Raw genomic sequence first — 18510 nt, 5'->3', positions numbered from 1 at the left:
CACCGGCACTGGCGGCTTGGGAGAGGGAAATGTACTCACCACCGATGGAGGAGAGCCGACCGACCTTGGAGCGCAGTTCACAACCGGGCGCCGAAATCCGACATCTTCACCATTATCCGATGGTCGCGCCCAACAGCACGAGATCCGCCGGTGCGAGGTAGAGGCGAGGAGCCTCACTCCAGTACTGGCGCACGGCAATGGAGAACCCAGAGTCCCCGACGACGTGGTCTCCCCGGCGGCCACCATATGGTGAAGATGCGACGGCGAATTCTCCCATTCGCTAATGGCGCACGGCGGCGGTGATGCGGCGGAGCTAGAGCCTCGGCGAGAAATTCCGGGGACCCGAGAACGCTCCCAGCCCTTATCGTGGTCACGATTGGTTCCGCTCTGAGTCTCCGAAGCTTCCCAGGTCGGCACCGAGGTCACCACAGCGAAGGAAATCGGGAATCGTCGACGGCGGATCAGTTCTAATAGTCTGGCGGCGGCGCACGGTGTGGATGAGAGGACTCGGCTTCTTGCGGAGCAGGCCATTTGGAGTAGAGATAGGGGCGCCCAGTATGTAGGGCCAGGGGTATGGTCAACAGGGGCGAGTGCGCCATGCACGGCGGCCGTTGGACGGTCAACCGAAGCGAGCTTGAAGCGGGCGAGCGAGATCTCCGTGGGGAGGATAGACCCGACAGAGAGGGCCCACGGTCAGCGACCCAGTGCCTGTGAGCGCGCGACGCAGATGAAGTGAAGGCATCTGACGAGTTGGTCCCACCTGGAAGTGTCTCAACAGGAAAAGAAAAGGAAGAGGAGCAGAGTGGGCTGGCGCGGAGTAAAAATGGTGTTGGGCCGAAATTGCCAGAGTGAGCCCAGTTGGGGGTTTGTTTTTCCTTTTTCTTTTTTTTCCTGCTTTCTTCTTTATTCCTAATTCATTTGAATTTGAATATTTTTATGAGTTGCACCTTTGAGTAAATGTACACATTTAATTCCTAGTATAGGGATAATATTTTTATGATTATTATTATTTTTTTATATACTATTTTTACTCACCTATCATTTTCTTCCTTTCTTGCTTTCCAAATCCTAGAATTTCTTTTAGATCTTAAATTCCCATTTGGGTATTAATATAATTCTTTTCACATTATTCTATGTTGTCACAAAGTGCACACAAAATAAAATACCAGCATGATGCATAATTTGTTTGAGTGCCTTTTATTACTTATTCATTTGTATAGGTGAGGTGTCCACATGAAATGACAAGTAGAGATAACATACATACATATATACATGAATTTCATTTCTCCTTTTAGATTTTTCTTACAAAGTAGGTATTACGCGCAACCTCTGCAGAGTGTAAAACTAGTATACTAGCCGTGCTCACGGTAATGAGCGGCTCGGACCCTCACATGATTAATTATGGAACTTAAATTCAATTTGACATTTGCATCGCATTGGGATTATTTTACTATTACTTTTCTTTATTACTATTAAGGTTTGGTATTTACTTACACTTAGTAATTGCTAATAAAATTTTGACCAACTTATAAAAGCAATGCTCAGCCTCAGCCTTTATTTCATTGATTAGCCTTACACTTCATGAACTCCCACCTTTGGTGAGTTCATGCCACATTATTCCCCACGACTTGTTGAGCGATGAACGTATGTGAGCTCACTCTTGCTGTCTCACACCCCCCCCCCCCCCACAGGAGAAGAACAGGTGGTTCAAGTGGAGCCAAGTATCGAGGAGTTTGATCTGATCTAGGTGGCGTTTCTCAGTCGACATTGGCGCCGACGATCCTTAGTTTGTTTTATATTTATCTTTATTTTGTAATAAGTCTTCCGCTATGTAATAAATACTCTGATGTTTTATGACATTTATCTCTATACACTCTGTTATTATATGTGTTGTCTTCTTGGCGCATGTATGAGATGCACCCGGCTTTGTCCTTTAAAACCGGGTGTTACACCTACCAATATTCTACTCGGTACATTAATTCAGCTAATTGACCGGAATAGCGAAAGAACTCGCTATAACGGAACCTGGCTCGATAATCGCAAGAACTGCGAAGTCGACGAGAGTTTCGTGACTTACGCAATTTATCGAGCACCTTAATAAGCCTCGCCCTAACACATTATTTTATTCAACGATCGAATTATTCTGAATAATTTATCAGCTTACCGTTTCAACAGCTGACACGAATCCGTGAGATCGGTAGCGATTTTCCGATCCAGGCAATTTGTCGAGCGCTTGGCAGGGGCCACACGAACTTCACGTACACCACCATCCGATCTTTGGACATCTTCTCTTGGGGATCCTTTTGTCCGCGCGATCACAATTTGAAGGCATCACGTAGGGACTGGCGTCGAAGCGAGGGAACTGAACGATGATGTGGACAAGGGATACAGGAAATTGCGGTCACGGCATGGGCAAGATGACGACGAACTCCAGTTCAAACAGGTAGCGGAGTCGGCAACGAGCACCAAAGAGAGAACAACAACGTTGCTGTGGAAGTTGGATATGGTGGCCGACAAGCGGGGTACGAGCAGCGATGACACGACGATGGACATGAGCGAGCGCGAATCGGCGCCAGAGAAGCCGAGCGCACGATGTCAACAATCAACGGAGGTGGACGCGAGCTGGGCACCATGAGTGAGATGCTCGCCCACCAGCGAGGGAGTATGCCAAGCAGGAAAAATACACAGGGCGCGCACGAGCTGAGCGACGGTAGGACGGATAGATCGACGCCATGGGCGAGATCTAAGTTAGACTAGCAGCACACCGGCGAGCTTCGCGCGCATAGAGACTGAACTAAAGGCTAGGCGCAGGGACGCGACGGCCACGACAAGAGAGCTCCGCGAGCTGCGCCACTGCGCGTCGAGCGCCAGGGACGAGCTCACGGCGGAGTCGGACTCGGCTGGTCGCGCGGGTCAGGAAACAGAGAAGCTGGACGCCGAGCAGAAGTTCGACGCGCGCAGGGACCAAGCGAGCTGGAGGGTGAGCAAGACGTACAGGGCGAGCTACAGGAGGAGGAAGGAGAGGCTTGGACGCGCGGCGAGCCAGACACCGAACGCCGGCCAGCGCGCGCACGGCTAGCAGGAAGTGGCCGCCATGAATACAAGGAGAGCGCGCAACACGGAGCGAGTAGGGAGCCGCACGGCAAGGAGTTGGGCTCGGCCATAGGGAGCGGCAACAGGAAGCTAGGACACGGCTTGGCGATGGGATGTGGAGTTCGCGACGCAGGGAGCCGGCGCGCGGGGAAGAAGACAAGAGAGAGAGAGGGAGCAAACAGCGCAGAGAAACAGGGAGCTCGGGGGGAGACGAACGGCTGTAGCCCGTGGCCCTGGGCTGGGCGAGCTGCAGGCCGACGAGCCAGGGAGAGCCCGCGGCAGCCACCACCGGCAGAGGAGCGCACAACAAGGGAGATGGATCAGGCGCGACACAGAGGAGGTTGCGCGCATGGACCCAGAGCTCCAGCAGCGGCAAAACGAAGAAGAACGTCGGCAATGGGGAGAGGCAGGGAGAAGCAACGATCTGGAAGATATAGAACCGGCCACAGGATAAAATCTCCGGTTGTACGCGGTGGTGAAAAATATCAGAGAATGGCGGCAGTAGATGAGGATGACCGTGAAAAGAAATCTGTGTGAGACAGATGAGTGAAGAAATAGAGTCAATTCCTTTGCGACCATTATAAAAGATCCAAATTCCATATGAACCACTGGAATTTCTACCGTTCGTCCCATGCCATTGTCCAAGATTTTTCATCCCGTTTAAACCACTGCCGTCCCATTTAGTGCTAACGGATGGTAACAGGATTACGAAAGGACCAGTGTGCCCCTGGTTTGGTCCGTGAAAAAGAAATTGGATCTTCCCTTTCTTGCCACAGGAGGCAGACCCTCTGCTCTGGTTTTGGCGCCAAACCTTGGTGCTAGAACCAATGCCCAGTATGGCATAAACAGTATTCAGATGTATGACATAAACAGTATCCACATGTATGGCATAAACAGTGTCCAGATGTATGGCAAAGTAATGCAAATTGAAAACACAAGTGGTTATACAGACCATACATCAATGTTTTGGCCATCCAGACCATAGCATCACAGTTTTGGTCATAGAATGCCACAGTTTTGGTCATACAGACCACAGCACTACATTAACACAATTCTAGTCAAGTAGACCCAAAAAATAGTACAAAAGACTACCTAGTTCCAATTAGACATTGAGCTTTCTTTTGCTTCTAGTTCCCATGGCAGGACTGCCACTGCAACTGGCTTTGCTTCTAGTTCCCATTGCAGGAGATCCGATGACTTCTGGCTCTCTCTTATTTTTCTTCCCATGTCCTGCCACCTCTTTTTTTGTTTCTTGATTCTCTTCCTTGTCTGCAACCTCCATTGATGGCATCATGATAGACAAAGGCATAGGGTCTGGCTGGTTGGAGCCTTGTCCAGATCTTGTAGCAAGAATAATATGCATGAGTGAAGGTTAGGAGTAATAACAGACTGCTGTACAAACAAGTATTGCACCAACCTAACAGACATGGCTGAGCTCTTCTTCTTCTTGGCAGCCTTTGATGTAGTGGATGAGCTCTTTTTCTTCTTTGTAACTGGAGGTGTGAGGCCAAGATCAGGGAAAACCATTCTTGGTGCTGACACAGGTACAATGCTTGTCTCAGTAGATGCTGGCATTACTTGCTTCTTCTTCCTCTTTGGTGGTCCCCTACAAATAGGATTAGCTTGTTAAGTAATGCAAATTTCTATGTGAGTACCATATTAATAACAAATTTACCTATCAGCAAGCATAGCTGCTATGTCAGATGGGTCTCCATCCTTGCAAGTATACCAGTGATGACCATATTCATGACAAATTGGGCATTGGTGCCTGCCCTTGTTGCCCCTACCACCCTCACTGTATCCCTTATACCTTGTTTCCTTTCTCCTTCCAGCTGTTGATTTCAGTAGGGGAGGATGCATGAAAAACCCATGATCAGACTTAGGCCACATAGATTTATCTGGTATAGCAGGAATTGTGCCCTCATATGCTGCTCTGAACTTTTCTACAGAGAAGTAATGATCCACATGGTCTTCAAGCTTCTCATTTCTGATGGATGTGATGAATGCTATTGCATGCTTGCATGGTATGCCAGACACCTGCCATGCCCTGCATGAACATGTCCTCTCATCTAAGTTCACTACAAATCTGAAACTACTTCCACCCCTAGCAACCACTTCTGCAACATTATCATTGCTAGTTATAACATCAATGTCAAGGTTCCTGGTATGTTCTCTCAGCTTCTTAGTGATGTGGTCAAGAATCTTTCCATCCATCTGCCTTGCTATCTTTCTCCTCTGGTTCCATTTGATCAAAATCTTTTGCCTAATACTGTCCAACAAATCATCCAGATGTTTGGCCTTCTCAGCTTTGAGCCATTTGTTTGTGACTTCAGCAAGATTGTTTGTCACATAGTCTACCTTTGACAAGGTAGAAAATTGACTCCTAGTCCAAAGCTTACTGTGACATTCCTGCAAGTATCCCACTGCCTCAGGTTTAGCTTCAGCCATAGCTTTGTAATGCTTCTCAAACATGTATGTGTTCCAAGAATACGCTGCTGCCCACAGGTGATCGTCAAAGACCTTGCCCGTATACCTTTTCTTGAAGTTTTGAACTAGATGCCACATGCACTCTCTATGCTCTGCTGTTGGGAAAACCTCACTCACAGCTCCCATGATTGCCTGACCACAATCTGTGCTAATGGTCAAGCCAAGAGGAGTACCTATAGCTTCTTTGAGTTTCTCCATGAACCAGGACCAATTTTCACTTGTCTCAGAATCTATAACTCCAAATGCAACTGGATACATCCAGTTGTGTCCATCTACTGCACAAGCCACACATAGCTGACCCCTAAACTTTCCAGTTAGAAATGTACTATCAATAGCTAAATAGGGTCTACATCCTTGAAGGAAACCATCAATGCAAGGTTTCATGGCAAAAAATAGCCTGTTGAACTTAATCTTCTTATTGATGGTGTGATGATCAATAACAACTAAACTACCAGGGCAAGATTCTTCTATTTGCTTCTTGAACCTATATAGGTTGTCAAAACTCTCCCTCCAGTCACCATATAATTGAGTCATAGCTAGTTCTTTACCATGGTAAACCCTCTTGTAGTGCACCCATACCTTGAACTCATCTTTTATCCTCTGTTGAAGGGCCTTTGGAGTCAACCTTGGATTGTCCACTAACCAATCTCTCACTGTATCAGCAACCCAATGTTTGGTTGCACCCTTCACCTGACCTTTTCTCCTTGTACTATGGCACTCATGCAGATGTGGGTTCTTCTTCACCTGCACATAAAAACATGTGTTCAACATAAGAATTCAGATACACAACAAACTAATGGACACAACTTATGACAGTTACCTTCACTGTCTTATTGTCTCCCATAGTTGAAGCATGAATCCTCCACTTACAACCCTCAATTCTCCCACAGCAGTAAGCCCTGTACCTCCCTGGTTCACTCTTCTCAATGTCAATTTCAAACTCATTCTTGATTGTATGAGTAGCTAAAGCCAATCTAAATGCATTCATGTTTGGATATATGCTTCCTACTTCCATAGGTGGGTCAGCTTTGTCATACACTGCTTCGGCTGTGTGGGGTGGAACATTATCCTCCACCATCTCATCATCAGAACCATCAGATTCAAAGTTAGAATCCAAGTTAGAGTCAGTCTCAGGAATATACTCATCCTCTTGGTCTGCATTTCCCTGAACCTGTGGTCCTAAGTCAATGTACATGCCTTCTTCATCGACACCAACATATTCATTTTCTGGTTCAGGGTTTTGCAGGTACTTGTCATCATCCTCTGGTTGTTGGCTTGGTTCATCTAAAGATTGAGTTGGAGCTGGCATTGATGATGTGCAAGGGATTTCCACTGCCTTAGCATATGTTACATCCCATAGTGGTATGGCTGGTGGTTCAGTACTAGGGTCATAGTGAGCAATGGAAATATGACATGTCTTAGTGGATGCATTTTTCTGAAACATATTAACTAGGTCTTCATCACAGCAAACCTCAATGTTGGACTTGGACTCAGCACAGTAATAATACATTTTCACCACCTCCCCGTAAGAACAAGGGTACTTCCTCATGATTTCATCAAGCAGATCTTTGTAATTCATAATGTCAGAATCTACAAGCTCAGTGTGCAAAAACCATGGGAAACGTGATTTTGTAGCGAATATCCTGAATTCTAAATTGAAGCTTGTTTTTGGGTCCATCCTACAGATGAACACAGAGTCAAACACACTCAATCAGATGAACACAGAGCCCTGCCACCGAGGCCTACCAGTTGCCGTGGCTCCAACCCTGAGCCCCCATCGCTGCGGCCCTGACCCCGAGCCCCGCCGCGGCTCCCGACCTGAGCCCGACCCCCGCCGCCGTGGCCCCGAGCCCCTGCCATGGCTCCTGAACCCGACCCCCGCTGCCGTGGCCCCAACCCCGAGCCCCCGCCGCCGCAGCTCCTGCCTCGAGCCCCCACCGCCGCGGCCGCGACCCCGAGCCCACAGGCCCCGATCCCCGGCGCCTCCCGCCTCCGCCCTCCGCCCCAACCACTGGTCAGCTGAGGAAGACTGATGAGAGGCACACTTACCCATCTGGAAGCCATGAAGGCCAGTCGTCGGACCTCATCGGTGCCATGTCGCCCGCCAATCCGGACCCTGGTCCTCCACCATGATTCCCCATCCTCGCTTAACCCATCCTTGGTGCTGTGAATCTAGGGTTCGGCGGGGAGAACAGGGGGACACGAACGAGAGAAGAGCCTCACGGGAGAACTGGGAGCGGCGGCGGCCTGAACAACAAGGACTTGACTCAAGTCGCCAAGGGCAAAACGGACCTTCCTCGCTGCTGTTAACGTCCGTTACCACGAAAAGAGACGGCAGTGGTTTAAACGGGATGAAAAATCTTGGACAATGGCATGGGACGAACGGTAGAAATTCCAGTGGTTCATATGGAATTTGGATCTTTTATAATGGTTGCAAAGGAATTGACTCGAAGAAATACCAGGGGAAGAAGGAAGAGCGGTGGGGTTTTTTTATTTTCTTTTTTTTTTCTTTTATTTCTTCTCCTTTTTATAGAGAATTACTGATATTTCGATCACGATTTTTAGCGATAACGAAAAGATCGACAATATTTGCGACACAGTTTGATTCGATTCAAATTCTGAGAAATTTACCTGTGGTCTGAACATCTGATTCCATGACAATTTGTGTGATAATCGGGTCTCAATTATAATTCTTGGACGCGCCGTCACGACTTTGATTAAGTGAATACTTGGAATCAGATGAATTTACACCCGTCATTTATATCCAAAGTTTTGGATCGGACAAGAAACGACAGACCGAAATAAACTGATTTCGGTACTGATAATTTGTTCGGCGGGATTCGACCAAAATTAGCCGAAACAATATCTGCGAACGTATACGCGATTTTGTCTTCGAAACAGCGTGCTGAAGAATAAATTGGATTATAACCTCACGCACGATTTTTCTCAGACAACACGCGATACAAATTATTTTGCCCCCAACATTTAGTTGCCGAGTTCAAATTAATTTATCCGGGATAAAATCATCCGAGTGAGTTCGGGCTTCCAAATTCTTGTTCACGCGAGCGATGAATTTTAAATAATCACCGGACGCACCGATTTTCGGAACAGCTATGTGCCGAATAACATAAAAATTTTGGAAGAGCCCGGATAGATGGAAATAAAAACGATGTCACGCTCGCGACAGACGACACCGATGCGATATAAAAATCGCGATAGAAGAAGATGTTTAAAATTTAAAATCTGTGTTATCCACTGATATTGCGTGCTTAAATCCGTACTCGTTGTCGAGCGGAATATAAACACCTGGGGTGTTACATTATTCGCATTGATTGAGCAAATCTAAGCAAGGAGAATTATCTTTCAAACTCCAATTTAATTCTAACGCTAACCCCGACCTTAATGCGTATTTAAAGTTTATAAATTTCAGGTTTCGCCTATTCACCCCCTTCTAGGCGACTTTCAAGGGTTTGAGGTGAGGAAGATGCTCGTGAACCGTTGGATTAGGCACCAATGGATGAGATTAGATCCCTAGCATACCCTGTCTACCTGGTATCTTGGCCATTGATCTCATAGGGAACGGTCCAGATTACAACCAGAATACCCCTTCGTTTATTTAAATCCGAGCCATCAAATCTAGATCTAACGACTTAGATCTCCCCAATTTCTCCACATCCGAGTCTATTATACAAAAGAAACCCTCCGGTCTAGTAAAATTAACCCGCAGTCCGGGTATGGGTAGAAACCATTGCGGATAAGTCCTAAAGATGATATGGAGCCCCTGACCTTTTGTAGAATAGTGCCCCGGTCCAGAAATCTTTAATAATCATAGAATTAAATCCTAAAACTTAATAAATCTATATCTCTTTCATTTTGAGCTCAATTTAATCCATTCAAGTTGCGCTAGCTTCATAATAATGTTGACTACGCCTCTGTAACGTTACTTTATCAAATAACATGGTTTCAAAAATAAATATTCGTTTAACCTATGCTTAGTGAATTAAACCTTCTAAAAACAAACTTAAAATATCCATAATTGTAGTATGACTAAAATATAACCTCTTGTCAAGTTATAAACTAGATTAAAGATAAATTAGTTATTTATTGGTCATAAACTTTCTGACTTATATTAATCAATAAAGAATAAAAGGTTTCTGGTTTAACCACCTAAAACTTTAGAATATCATATCTTTCTAACCGTAACTCTGAATGTAGCGGTTCTTGAACCTACAATCTCTTAGCGGCGTGTAGAATATTCTTACATTATTTATTCTCATGTTTGGTGTACTGTTATCTTTATATAATCTTTGTCTATTTGTATGTTTTGCTATGAGTAGCAGTGAGGTCACGAGAAATTGGAAGACTAAATTGGAGAAGTACCTGGAATCTCGAGTCTAAGGCAAGTTATGTCCTTGATCACTTTTCTTTACCTAATAAAGTTCATGTTAATCATTGTGACATGCTCAGGTTAATCTGATGGGACCTAATAGGTTTCCATATACTTGTTTATCTCACACCTTGTTTACCACTGAACTTTTGGTACATTTGATATTGCTCTATCTGATTTCGAGATTAATATCACATTATGGTCATGTTCCAATTATACTATTGTTTTAATTATTGTTCATGACAAGGTCATTGTGTAATTGGAACATGGAGCTTAACCTAAGAAACACGTGCTACCACAAGGGTGGAATAGGACGCCATTGGCTGACTAATTAGGAAAGCTAGTGGAGGATTACCTTACCCGAAAAGGGGTAAGGGTAGTAGGGGAGTTGTCGGTATAGAGAGGTTCTCGGGTTGATCATGCTGTGATGACTTTTCGGACGAGTGATTCCTATACTGCGCTCCCTAAAAACTGTAACGGGTTTTCTGAAGCTAGTGGAACTTTGTAAAGGCCTCGTAGTGGATCCCTAGTCATTCATCTCGGAAGTGTCTAAGGGTCTAGCTAACCTTGGCTAGACGGGATACACGACTTGTGGGTAAAGGGCGCAACCTCTGCAGAGTGTAAAACTGGTATATCAGCCGCGCTCGCGGTCATGAGCAGCTCAGGACTCTCGCATGATTAATCTATAGAACTAAACTTGATTTGTCATATGCATTGCATTGTGGGTGTTGTTATTAATTTGATCTCTTACTTATTTGGATTGGTATCTACTTATACTTAGTAACTGCTAATAAAATTTTGACCAACTCTAAAAGCAATGCTCAGCTTTAACCATCTCCTTTGGTAAATCTTACACTTCACATGAGCTCTTACCTTTGGTGAGTTCATACACATTATTCACCAAAACTTGTTGAGCGATGAACGTATGTGAGCTTACCCTTGATATACTCACATCCTCCAGGTCAAGAACATGTACCACAGAAGGAGGCGCACAAAAGATGCTATGATGAGTTCGTGAGTGGTCTAGGCCATCGTCAACTTTATGGTTGTTGGATCGTTGTCTGCATATGATATAATTATTTAGCTATTTTGTACAGAACTTCTATTATATAGTAAAAATGTGACATTCGTTTTTGTATCATGAGTCATCATATGTGTATGTGTGAGACTTGATCCCATCACACTTGATGATTATTTCGCGTCTGGGTTTTGGATCCTTAGAACCCGGGTGTGACACCATCTAAACACATGGCTCATGTCAATGCACAAACAACCTCAATCCTAAAACGTGATATTATCCCCATAGATCTTCAAGACACTATTCTTTCAGACCTGGGCTGTATTGTATGCTTAGCAATGTTATAACTGAGCCCATGTCCCAATTAGCACGACGAGTCTCTTGAGATGCTCTTAGACGGGTTCATCCAAGTAATGGATCAGTTGAGGGCTGGACTGAAGTCTTTTTTTTTAAGTTACTACTCCGTACCTGTTAGTCCAAATGATCCAAATAGAGCGTAACTAATGACCCAAAAAGATAAAACTTAACATCGATCCTACTTCTCACCTATATATGCTGGGACGACTTTGCGTGTGTGGAATCACCGGTGCTGGCTTCTGTTCGTCGCCAACGAACAGTTTGGAACTGCAGTTTTGCAGGTTTGGGTGCAAATGTCCTGAGGACGCTTTCACATTTTAACTTGGAGCGTTAACCGACTTGAGCAGTTCATGGTGGGCAGCCAAGAGTATGACGGCTGAAAGCAATCCGAAGCTTACCCGTCAAGTTTATGAAAAGGAAAAAAACAAGAAAAATCTTGGCGGAGTTCGATTCCCTTCCAGTCGAATCAACGCCACCAAACCAAACCAAGGGATGTTCCACTCCACACGGCGTCTTCGGCGACGAAACGACAATAATGATGATGAAAACATCGTCTCGGTGGTTGTTCACTGAACTGAGCTGAATCAGGTGGACTGAAAGACATCAGAGATGAGAAGGTGACTGGGACTGGGACTGGCAATGGCAACTAGCCTGAAGAATTCCAGGCTTTTCATCAGATCTTGCTGCAGCAGCCCTGACGGCAAGCTCAGCAGTAGATAGAAAACACACACACACCCCCGCACCAGAAGCTTCCTTCTCTGGAACAGTGCCCTCCATCTCCATCATCATCAGTGGGTGCCTCGTGTTCTGCATTTCGCTGCAACTTGCAGAGCGAGGAGCCAGAAAAAGCACGGGCACCCACCCACAGAAGAGAAGAAGATGGCTGCATTTTTTTTTGGGGGCTTGGCTTGGCTACAGCCTACAGAGAAGCGCCCTTTGGTGCTCGCACAAGGATCCGCAGACGCCTTTCCGAGCAAGGGAAGCAGCAGGGCCAAAAAGGGAGCTGCGAAAGATGATGCAATAGGATGCATAGAGACGCCGAGGAGGTAGTGGAACTCTGACTCATCGCCAATCTCACACAGGCGTTTGGTGGAGCTCTCGCATCATCACCACATATAGGACCTGTCCACGGAGTTAAGAAGAAAAAAAAAAGGTGTCATTTCTAAAAGAAACAACCAATCAAGCAAAAAAAAAAAAAAAATTGGCTAGAGGAGCAGGACAATATTAGCAATGCCGCATGACTCATCGCAAACTCGATTTCGTTTTTTATCTTCTCTTCATCCGAGAGAAATGAAGCCTGTCCAGACACAGATTTCGGCAGCCGCCAGTGCCAAAAAAAAAAACTGATTACGTACTATGGGTAAACATGTCTAGACTACACTACAGCAATGTGATCTGAACTCTGAAACCCTCCAATACAAGCGCGTCGCCGTCTTCAGAGACAGCAGCAGGATGAGATGGTCACCAAGGTCACTCAAGGGATACATCAGCCGACCAAGAAGGATCCAGAATTAGGTTCTGCTGATCATCCCGGGCCACGGCGAGCAAAAGCAGGGTCCATGATTGAATGCCAAGTCCACTCAGAATTCTTGGCGTCCTTTTTTTTGTTACGTTCTCGGCATCACCAACAACAAATTGTGGACCTGGACCACCGTGGAACCGAAGATCCCCTTTCCGTTACGCCCCCCCTCCCCAAAAGGCTAATCACTTCGATACAGGCGCTGAAGCTACAGCAAAGAACACACGCATCGTACACACACACACTAGACAACACCTGATGGATGGATCCATGACCATGGCGCGCCTCAAAGTGGGATTGCGCTTGCGCCTAAAACAGAACGCTGTGGTGGCTGGCGACCAGTTGATGACGCAGAGGGCCACACTGCAGGCCGTGGTCCTGCGAATCGTCCATCCTGTAAACAGCCGGCACCACGGAGGTCCGGTTCGGTGGCAGGTTCCCAGCGCCGTGCTGGTGCTGCTTGGCCTCGGCCGCCGCCGCCGACGAGAAGGGCCCGCCTATCACCGCTGCGGCCGGAGCCGGCGCGTTTGGCTGGCTGGTGGTGGTGATCAGAGAGGACCGCGACGGCGAGGGCGCCCGCTCGTCGTCCGTCAGGTTCACCGTGGTGATGTCGTGGATGCTGGACCTCCTCTTGTCCTTGCCGCCGGAGTTGAGCCTGATGAAGTACTTCTGCGCGTGGCTGGCCACCTGCGTGGGCGTCCGCGTCTGGACGTAGTTGCGCGATATGTTCCTCCAGTCCCCCTTGCCGTATTTCTTCAGGCCTAAGAGGAACAGCCTGGCCCCAAGAACATCAACCACAAAAAAAACGTGATCTTGTTCAGTGCTACTAACTTTTGATCAGTTCTTGCTTTGCTGGCCATCATATGTGCAACAAGCTAGTAGTACATGACTGTCCTAGAGAGTCGGATCCTACTCGATAAGGAAAGTTCCAGGGATTAAATGCGATTAACTGTTGACAGTTGATTAATTGCAAGTTGCAAATGTACTCAGATGATGTAAACCCAACTGAACGATGGCGAAATTCAACTATCTATCCAAGACGGAAACTCCCGCCAATCTTCCGCATGACGACGCAGAGCAATCGCTCTCAGAACATAACAGAAGTCGTATCGTATCGTATGCAGCAGCATACACTCACCTGTGCTCCTCCTCCGTCCACGGCACGCCCTTCTTCCGGTCCTGCTCCGGGGTGCGGCCGTGGTGCCGCCTCCCGCAGCCTCCGCTTCCGAAGCGGTAGCCGTTGTGCCTCGAGTCCGCGGGGCCGTAGCAGCCGTCCCACTGCAGGGTGAACGAGCCGGCCCCGGCGCCGTAGACCGGCATGGGCACCAGGCCGCTCTCGATCTGCTGGACGTCGACCTGGAGGCTCTTGAAGTGGCTGACGACCTCGCGCACCGTCCGGCCCGGGATGGCCCGCGCCACCTTCTCCCAGTCCGGGCGGCAGAGGTCGAGCCCGGCCAGCGCCCGCTCGAACTGCTTGTTCTCCGCCGCCGTCCAGAGACGCGCCGCGCCCGGGAACCAGCCGCCGCTCCGTGAGGCGGCTATGTGGTCCACCGGCGGCAGCACGTCCATGTACGTCTCCCGCATCATCTCTTCCCCCACGGCTTCTCACCCCCCTGTAGGAAGGAATCACAGGACTGGAAGAAAGGTTAGATTTCCCTTTGCCTTTTTGGGCATCTCACTCAGAACAAGATAAAGATTCCGAGAGCACTGTAACAATTATTAAAGGATTTCTCTCTCTCTCCCCCGCCCCCTCTCTCTCTCTGAACACAAATTCTTGTCGTCGCTAGAAATCAAATCATATAAGATGAACATGGGATTGGAGGAGATATCAAGGCGCATCTTTTGCAAGTGAAACCTGGAACCAGCTGCAAACAGGTTATTGTCCTCGACCTAAGGGATCGACTTTATGGACGAATTAGATTGGGCTCAGGAACACTCGCTCCTGAACTGAACCGCGAACAGGACCGGGATCGTGAACAAATTGACCTCCGGAGCCCACAAATTAACGAGACCACCGCACCTATCCTAGCAGACGAGACCTAACTACCTCTAAATCCCACTCCAATTTACACCACCAAACACCACAGAGAGCCCGAGAGACCCCACCCAGAACAAGGCAAAATTTCACCTGAACTGAACAGCGCCTCCTCTCGATCTCTCGCGGGGGCGGCGGCAGGCTAGCCCTCGGGCAGGAGGGACAAAAGGCGGATCCGCCTCGGTTCTTGCTCAACCTCTCTGGTTTTTTTTTTCTCTCTCTCTTTGTTCTCCCTCCCTCTCTGCTTTCTTCTCTCGGCTGTGCGCTAGCTTTCCCTCCCTCTGGAGCCGCTAGAAAAGAGATAGCGATCCAGACCGAGGGAGGCAGGTTCTTGTGAGTGTCAGCCGGCGATTGGGCCGTGGCTTGGAGCTTGTGGCCGCACTTTTGCAGCGCTTTATATACTACCGCTACTCCGCTGGGAATGATACCCGTGTCTGTAGCTAGGCCGCATGTATGTGCGTGCGCAGCGCACATCACATACTGACTGCTACGCGCATGCACACTTGGAGTTGTTCTCGGCTTCCCTCCCCTCCATCGCTTTTTTACCTCCACTACTGCACTAAAATTGATGCTTTTTTTAAAGCCTCTCTACACTAAAATTGTAAATGGCAATCTGTCAGTGGCTGCTTTCAAAATAAATAAAAAAAGTAATACATGTACCAGTAAACTTGAATGTTGTTTTCTTAGAAGCATTTTATAATCCGAGTGTTGCCGCGTGCCCAACAAAAAAAAAGACAGCATTTTTCATCTTCTTCTGCTGCAGTGTACGTACCCTTATTAAGTTGCTTGTGAAGTTTTGATTGGAAGTGGTCGAGTCGTGGCACTAATATAATTAGTTTGCGCGGAGGGGTGCCGTGATGGGGGACGATTGGTCGCCGTTGACAAGTAGCCATGGCTTTCAGTTTCAGTTCAGGGCATCATTCCCTCTCCCCTGTTGCCATCGGCCGTTTGGTGCCGCCCACGCATGATTCGCCGGGAAGGCATTGGGCGGTCATTGTTTTATCGCAAAGTTTCGTCCTTGCCGCTGGCAGCTGGTGTGCGAGGCTTCTGTTCACTTCTGCTTGGAGCTTGTTGGTTCGTTACCTGGTTTGTCTGAATTTTCGTCAGGCTCCCGCTCGAAACATTGGCCTGCAGAACGATTGGTGCCGCACGCCACGCGCCACAGCCGTCTCACCTGATCGCCCTCTCGCTCGCGCATGGCATCTGCTCCATGATGATTGATGAGAGACCATATTGCCCTGCTCAGTGCCTTTTTTATTCATGAATAAAAAATACGTCCAAGGCGTTGGGCTGTCCTGAAATTGGAATGCACATGAGGAGTGAAGTTCTTCTTGTAGCTTTTTATGTCGTTTTTTTAGAGGAACGGTTCTACTATTCTACCCATTCTTTCAAATCCTACATGTTTTTTGAAATCAAGTGCCTCCCTTTCTTCTCTTTTATAAACGGCGGTTTCAAAATTTCTCTGAAGGTGCTCTTCTTCACTATTAAGTTCTCTTGAACTATACTATTAATTAATTGCTGTAAAAAAAATAGCTACTGTACTAATACAGACGATCTATGAAATACTAATGTAACTACATCACTTTTATACGCGTAGCATGCATATATTTTGACTAATACTTTTTTTTGTTAAAGTACGAAGCCCGATGTTCACATCATGAAACTGAGAACTCCATGTCAAAAGAAAAAAGAAGGAAGCAAGTGCTGCTTTAAAAGCTTTCTTATGTACTGGGCGTCTTTCCACGGTGATGCTTGCATGCCTTGCTTTCACAAAGCGATTTTCGCATGTGACAAAAAAAAACCCTGAAAATCACGGCGCCTTCTCGCTGTAGACTTGACTGGAGAGTCTGTTCAAGCGGCGGCATCTTTCTTGAAAGGAATAGGTGACTGACAATGAGGTGGAGAAAAGCTGCGCCCTACCGTTTCCACAAGGTATTCCCATTGGGTTGGATTCTCCAAGAGGGGGGCCAAGGAAAAAAAAAGATCTTGCTTCCATTGATGACTAGGTAAACCTGTTCATGTTTGCGGTTCAGTCTGCATCGGAAGAGAAGTTAGCGTATACTGTAGCACTGTGTTTATATTTGCTTAGATTGTTAATTTGTTGCACATGGTTGTTGCTTGACTGCGAAACCAGATGAGATCGCCACAAAAGCAGGAGCGGGGGGGAGGGGGGTGCGCTTTCTGCATCTGATGAACAAACCCTCATCGGACATGTCCAGGTCTGCACCCTACGGAGCAAAAGGAGAATCTTATAGTAAGTAACTAAACAAACACACGGCCTCGCTTAGAATTCAAGCAAGGCTGTCAGGAAGCTACTACCAGTAATAAAGACCACATAGTTTATTTTAATTAATACTGGTCACCTGAGACAGCTCTGACCAATCATGCATACACGCAGCATGGCCAGGAGAAGTGCCGGGCAAACAGGTTGGAAAGGGAGGCAAGTTTAAATTCCCGATTGAATCTCCGGCAGCTCTCCTACCATACTCCATATCCCATATCATATTTCAAACTTTACTCCACAAAAAATACCATTTACAGTGCAAAGCCGTGTTTTAGATCCTCTCTCTCCCCCATCTCAACATTTAACCAGCTTATAATACCTTATTATACTTGCTCTAGGTGCACTATATTGCCGGTTTATAATTACTCCTTGTGACATATTAAATATGGTTTCTTTCTTTAACCTGTAGATGCTTCTCACGAAACAGTGTTTGTTGCTTATGGTCCTGTTTGGCATAATTTATTTTCAGCTTCTTTAATGATTTAAACATAAGCTGTGCCAAACAGGTAGCTTCTGTAGCAGGTTATCAGTTCCGTTGTTTCTGAGAATAAATTAAAAACAGCCAAGAAGCAGAATATGGTTTTCACCAGGTTCTTAGATAAGCTGTTTTTTAACAAGTAGCAGCTGTATTAAATAGGGGTCTGCTCAGCACCATGACTTGTGGCCGCGAATGTACACTTCTCTTTCCAAATATGCGCATATTTTAGTAAACTATTCTGCGAATAGAATACCAAAGTACATCTCACATGCAATCTGCGTAAATGTATCTCTTTATTTAAAAAAAGAAACCTAGATTCCAAATATATATGCTGGCATCGGACTTGTTTGACTAAAACAAATTCATTTGGTTTGACTCATAAATTTATTTTAACCCGAGTCATCAGCTGTACTAGCAGTCTAGCATACACTATCATCATTTTTTTAACAATAGGGGCGTTTTCCATTGGATGAGTTGGAGGTGCTATCAACAAGGGGTATATTGGCCCTTCCGTGCAGTACGGGCCGCTGTTGCTGTTGGTTGGCTGTTGAAAACTAGAATTGGCTTCCTCCCATCCCATGCTTGTTTCGCACAACTGCACATGTCTAGCGCTCGTTCTGGGTCAACCGGCAGACCACTTGTTTATTACTACTGCACTCTGCATCTCCCCTTGTGCTCCAAGAATGCGGCAAGGTCTTGTTTCTTTAATCTTTTCAGCATTTGGTTTCTTAATTACGTACCATTTGCTGCTTCGTTGCGTTTTGGTTGCAGATGTGGCCCAGTTACGTGCTCTGGTTAGTATGCTGCTGTTGTATGCTTTGATCAAACCAAAGGTTTCTTCCGAAAGTGATA

At 46.7% G+C, this 18510-nt stretch overlaps 1 protein-coding gene and 1 pseudogene across 4 annotated transcripts; both read right to left on the bottom strand.

Moving 5' to 3' along the window:
• Positions 1-2158: 2158 nt before the first annotated feature.
• LOC103649790 (uncharacterized) lies at positions 2159-7333 on the bottom strand (annotated as a pseudogene). 2 transcript variants are annotated; one of them, XR_004549351.2, is made up of 4 exons: positions 6401-7333; positions 6160-6324; positions 4511-4628; positions 2159-4433 (listed from the first exon to the last, which is right to left on the bottom strand). The product of XR_004549351.2 is annotated as an uncharacterized protein, transcript variant X1 (transcript). The 2 variants fall into 2 exon arrangements; XR_004549352.2 differs by having other exon boundaries at positions 3953-4433; positions 6401-7332.
• Positions 7334-12573: 5240 nt separating this feature from the next.
• On the bottom strand, positions 12574-15402 carry LOC100381953 (uncharacterized). 2 transcript variants are annotated; one of them, XM_008674885.4, is made up of 3 exons: positions 14990-15402; positions 14000-14495; positions 12574-13636 (listed from the first exon to the last, which is right to left on the bottom strand). In XM_008674885.4, the coding sequence occupies exons 2-3, from the start codon at positions 14446-14448 to the stop codon at positions 13171-13173; spliced, it is 915 nt and encodes a 304-aa protein (XP_008673107.1). In that variant the 5' UTR covers positions 14449-14495; positions 14990-15402; the 3' UTR covers positions 12574-13170. The 2 variants fall into 2 exon arrangements, with proteins under 2 accessions (XP_008673107.1, NP_001168197.1); NM_001174726.1 differs by having other exon boundaries at positions 12904-13636; positions 14000-14474; positions 14990-15186.
• Positions 15403-18510: the final 3108 nt, after the last annotated feature.

The sequence above is a fragment of the Zea mays genome, chromosome 3, assembly GCF_902167145.1.
Source record: "Zea mays cultivar B73 chromosome 3, Zm-B73-REFERENCE-NAM-5.0, whole genome shotgun sequence".
Lineage (NCBI taxonomy): Eukaryota > Viridiplantae > Streptophyta > Magnoliopsida > Poales > Poaceae > Zea > Zea mays.
The sequence above is the reverse complement of the archived record's forward strand: the minus strand, read 5'-3'. Positions and strand labels throughout refer to the sequence as shown.

What these genes read in the sequence shown, in the direction of transcription:
- LOC100381953 (XM_008674885.4), bottom strand. Translation starts at nt 14,448, where the DNA reads ATGATGCGGGAGACGTACATGGACGTGCTGCCGCCGGTGGACCACATA. An exon ending in TGGACGGAGGAGGAGCACAG is followed by an intron (nt 13,637 to 13,999) that starts GTGAGTGTATGC and finishes TCTTGGGGCCAG; the next exon opens with GCTGTTCCTCTTAGGCCTGA.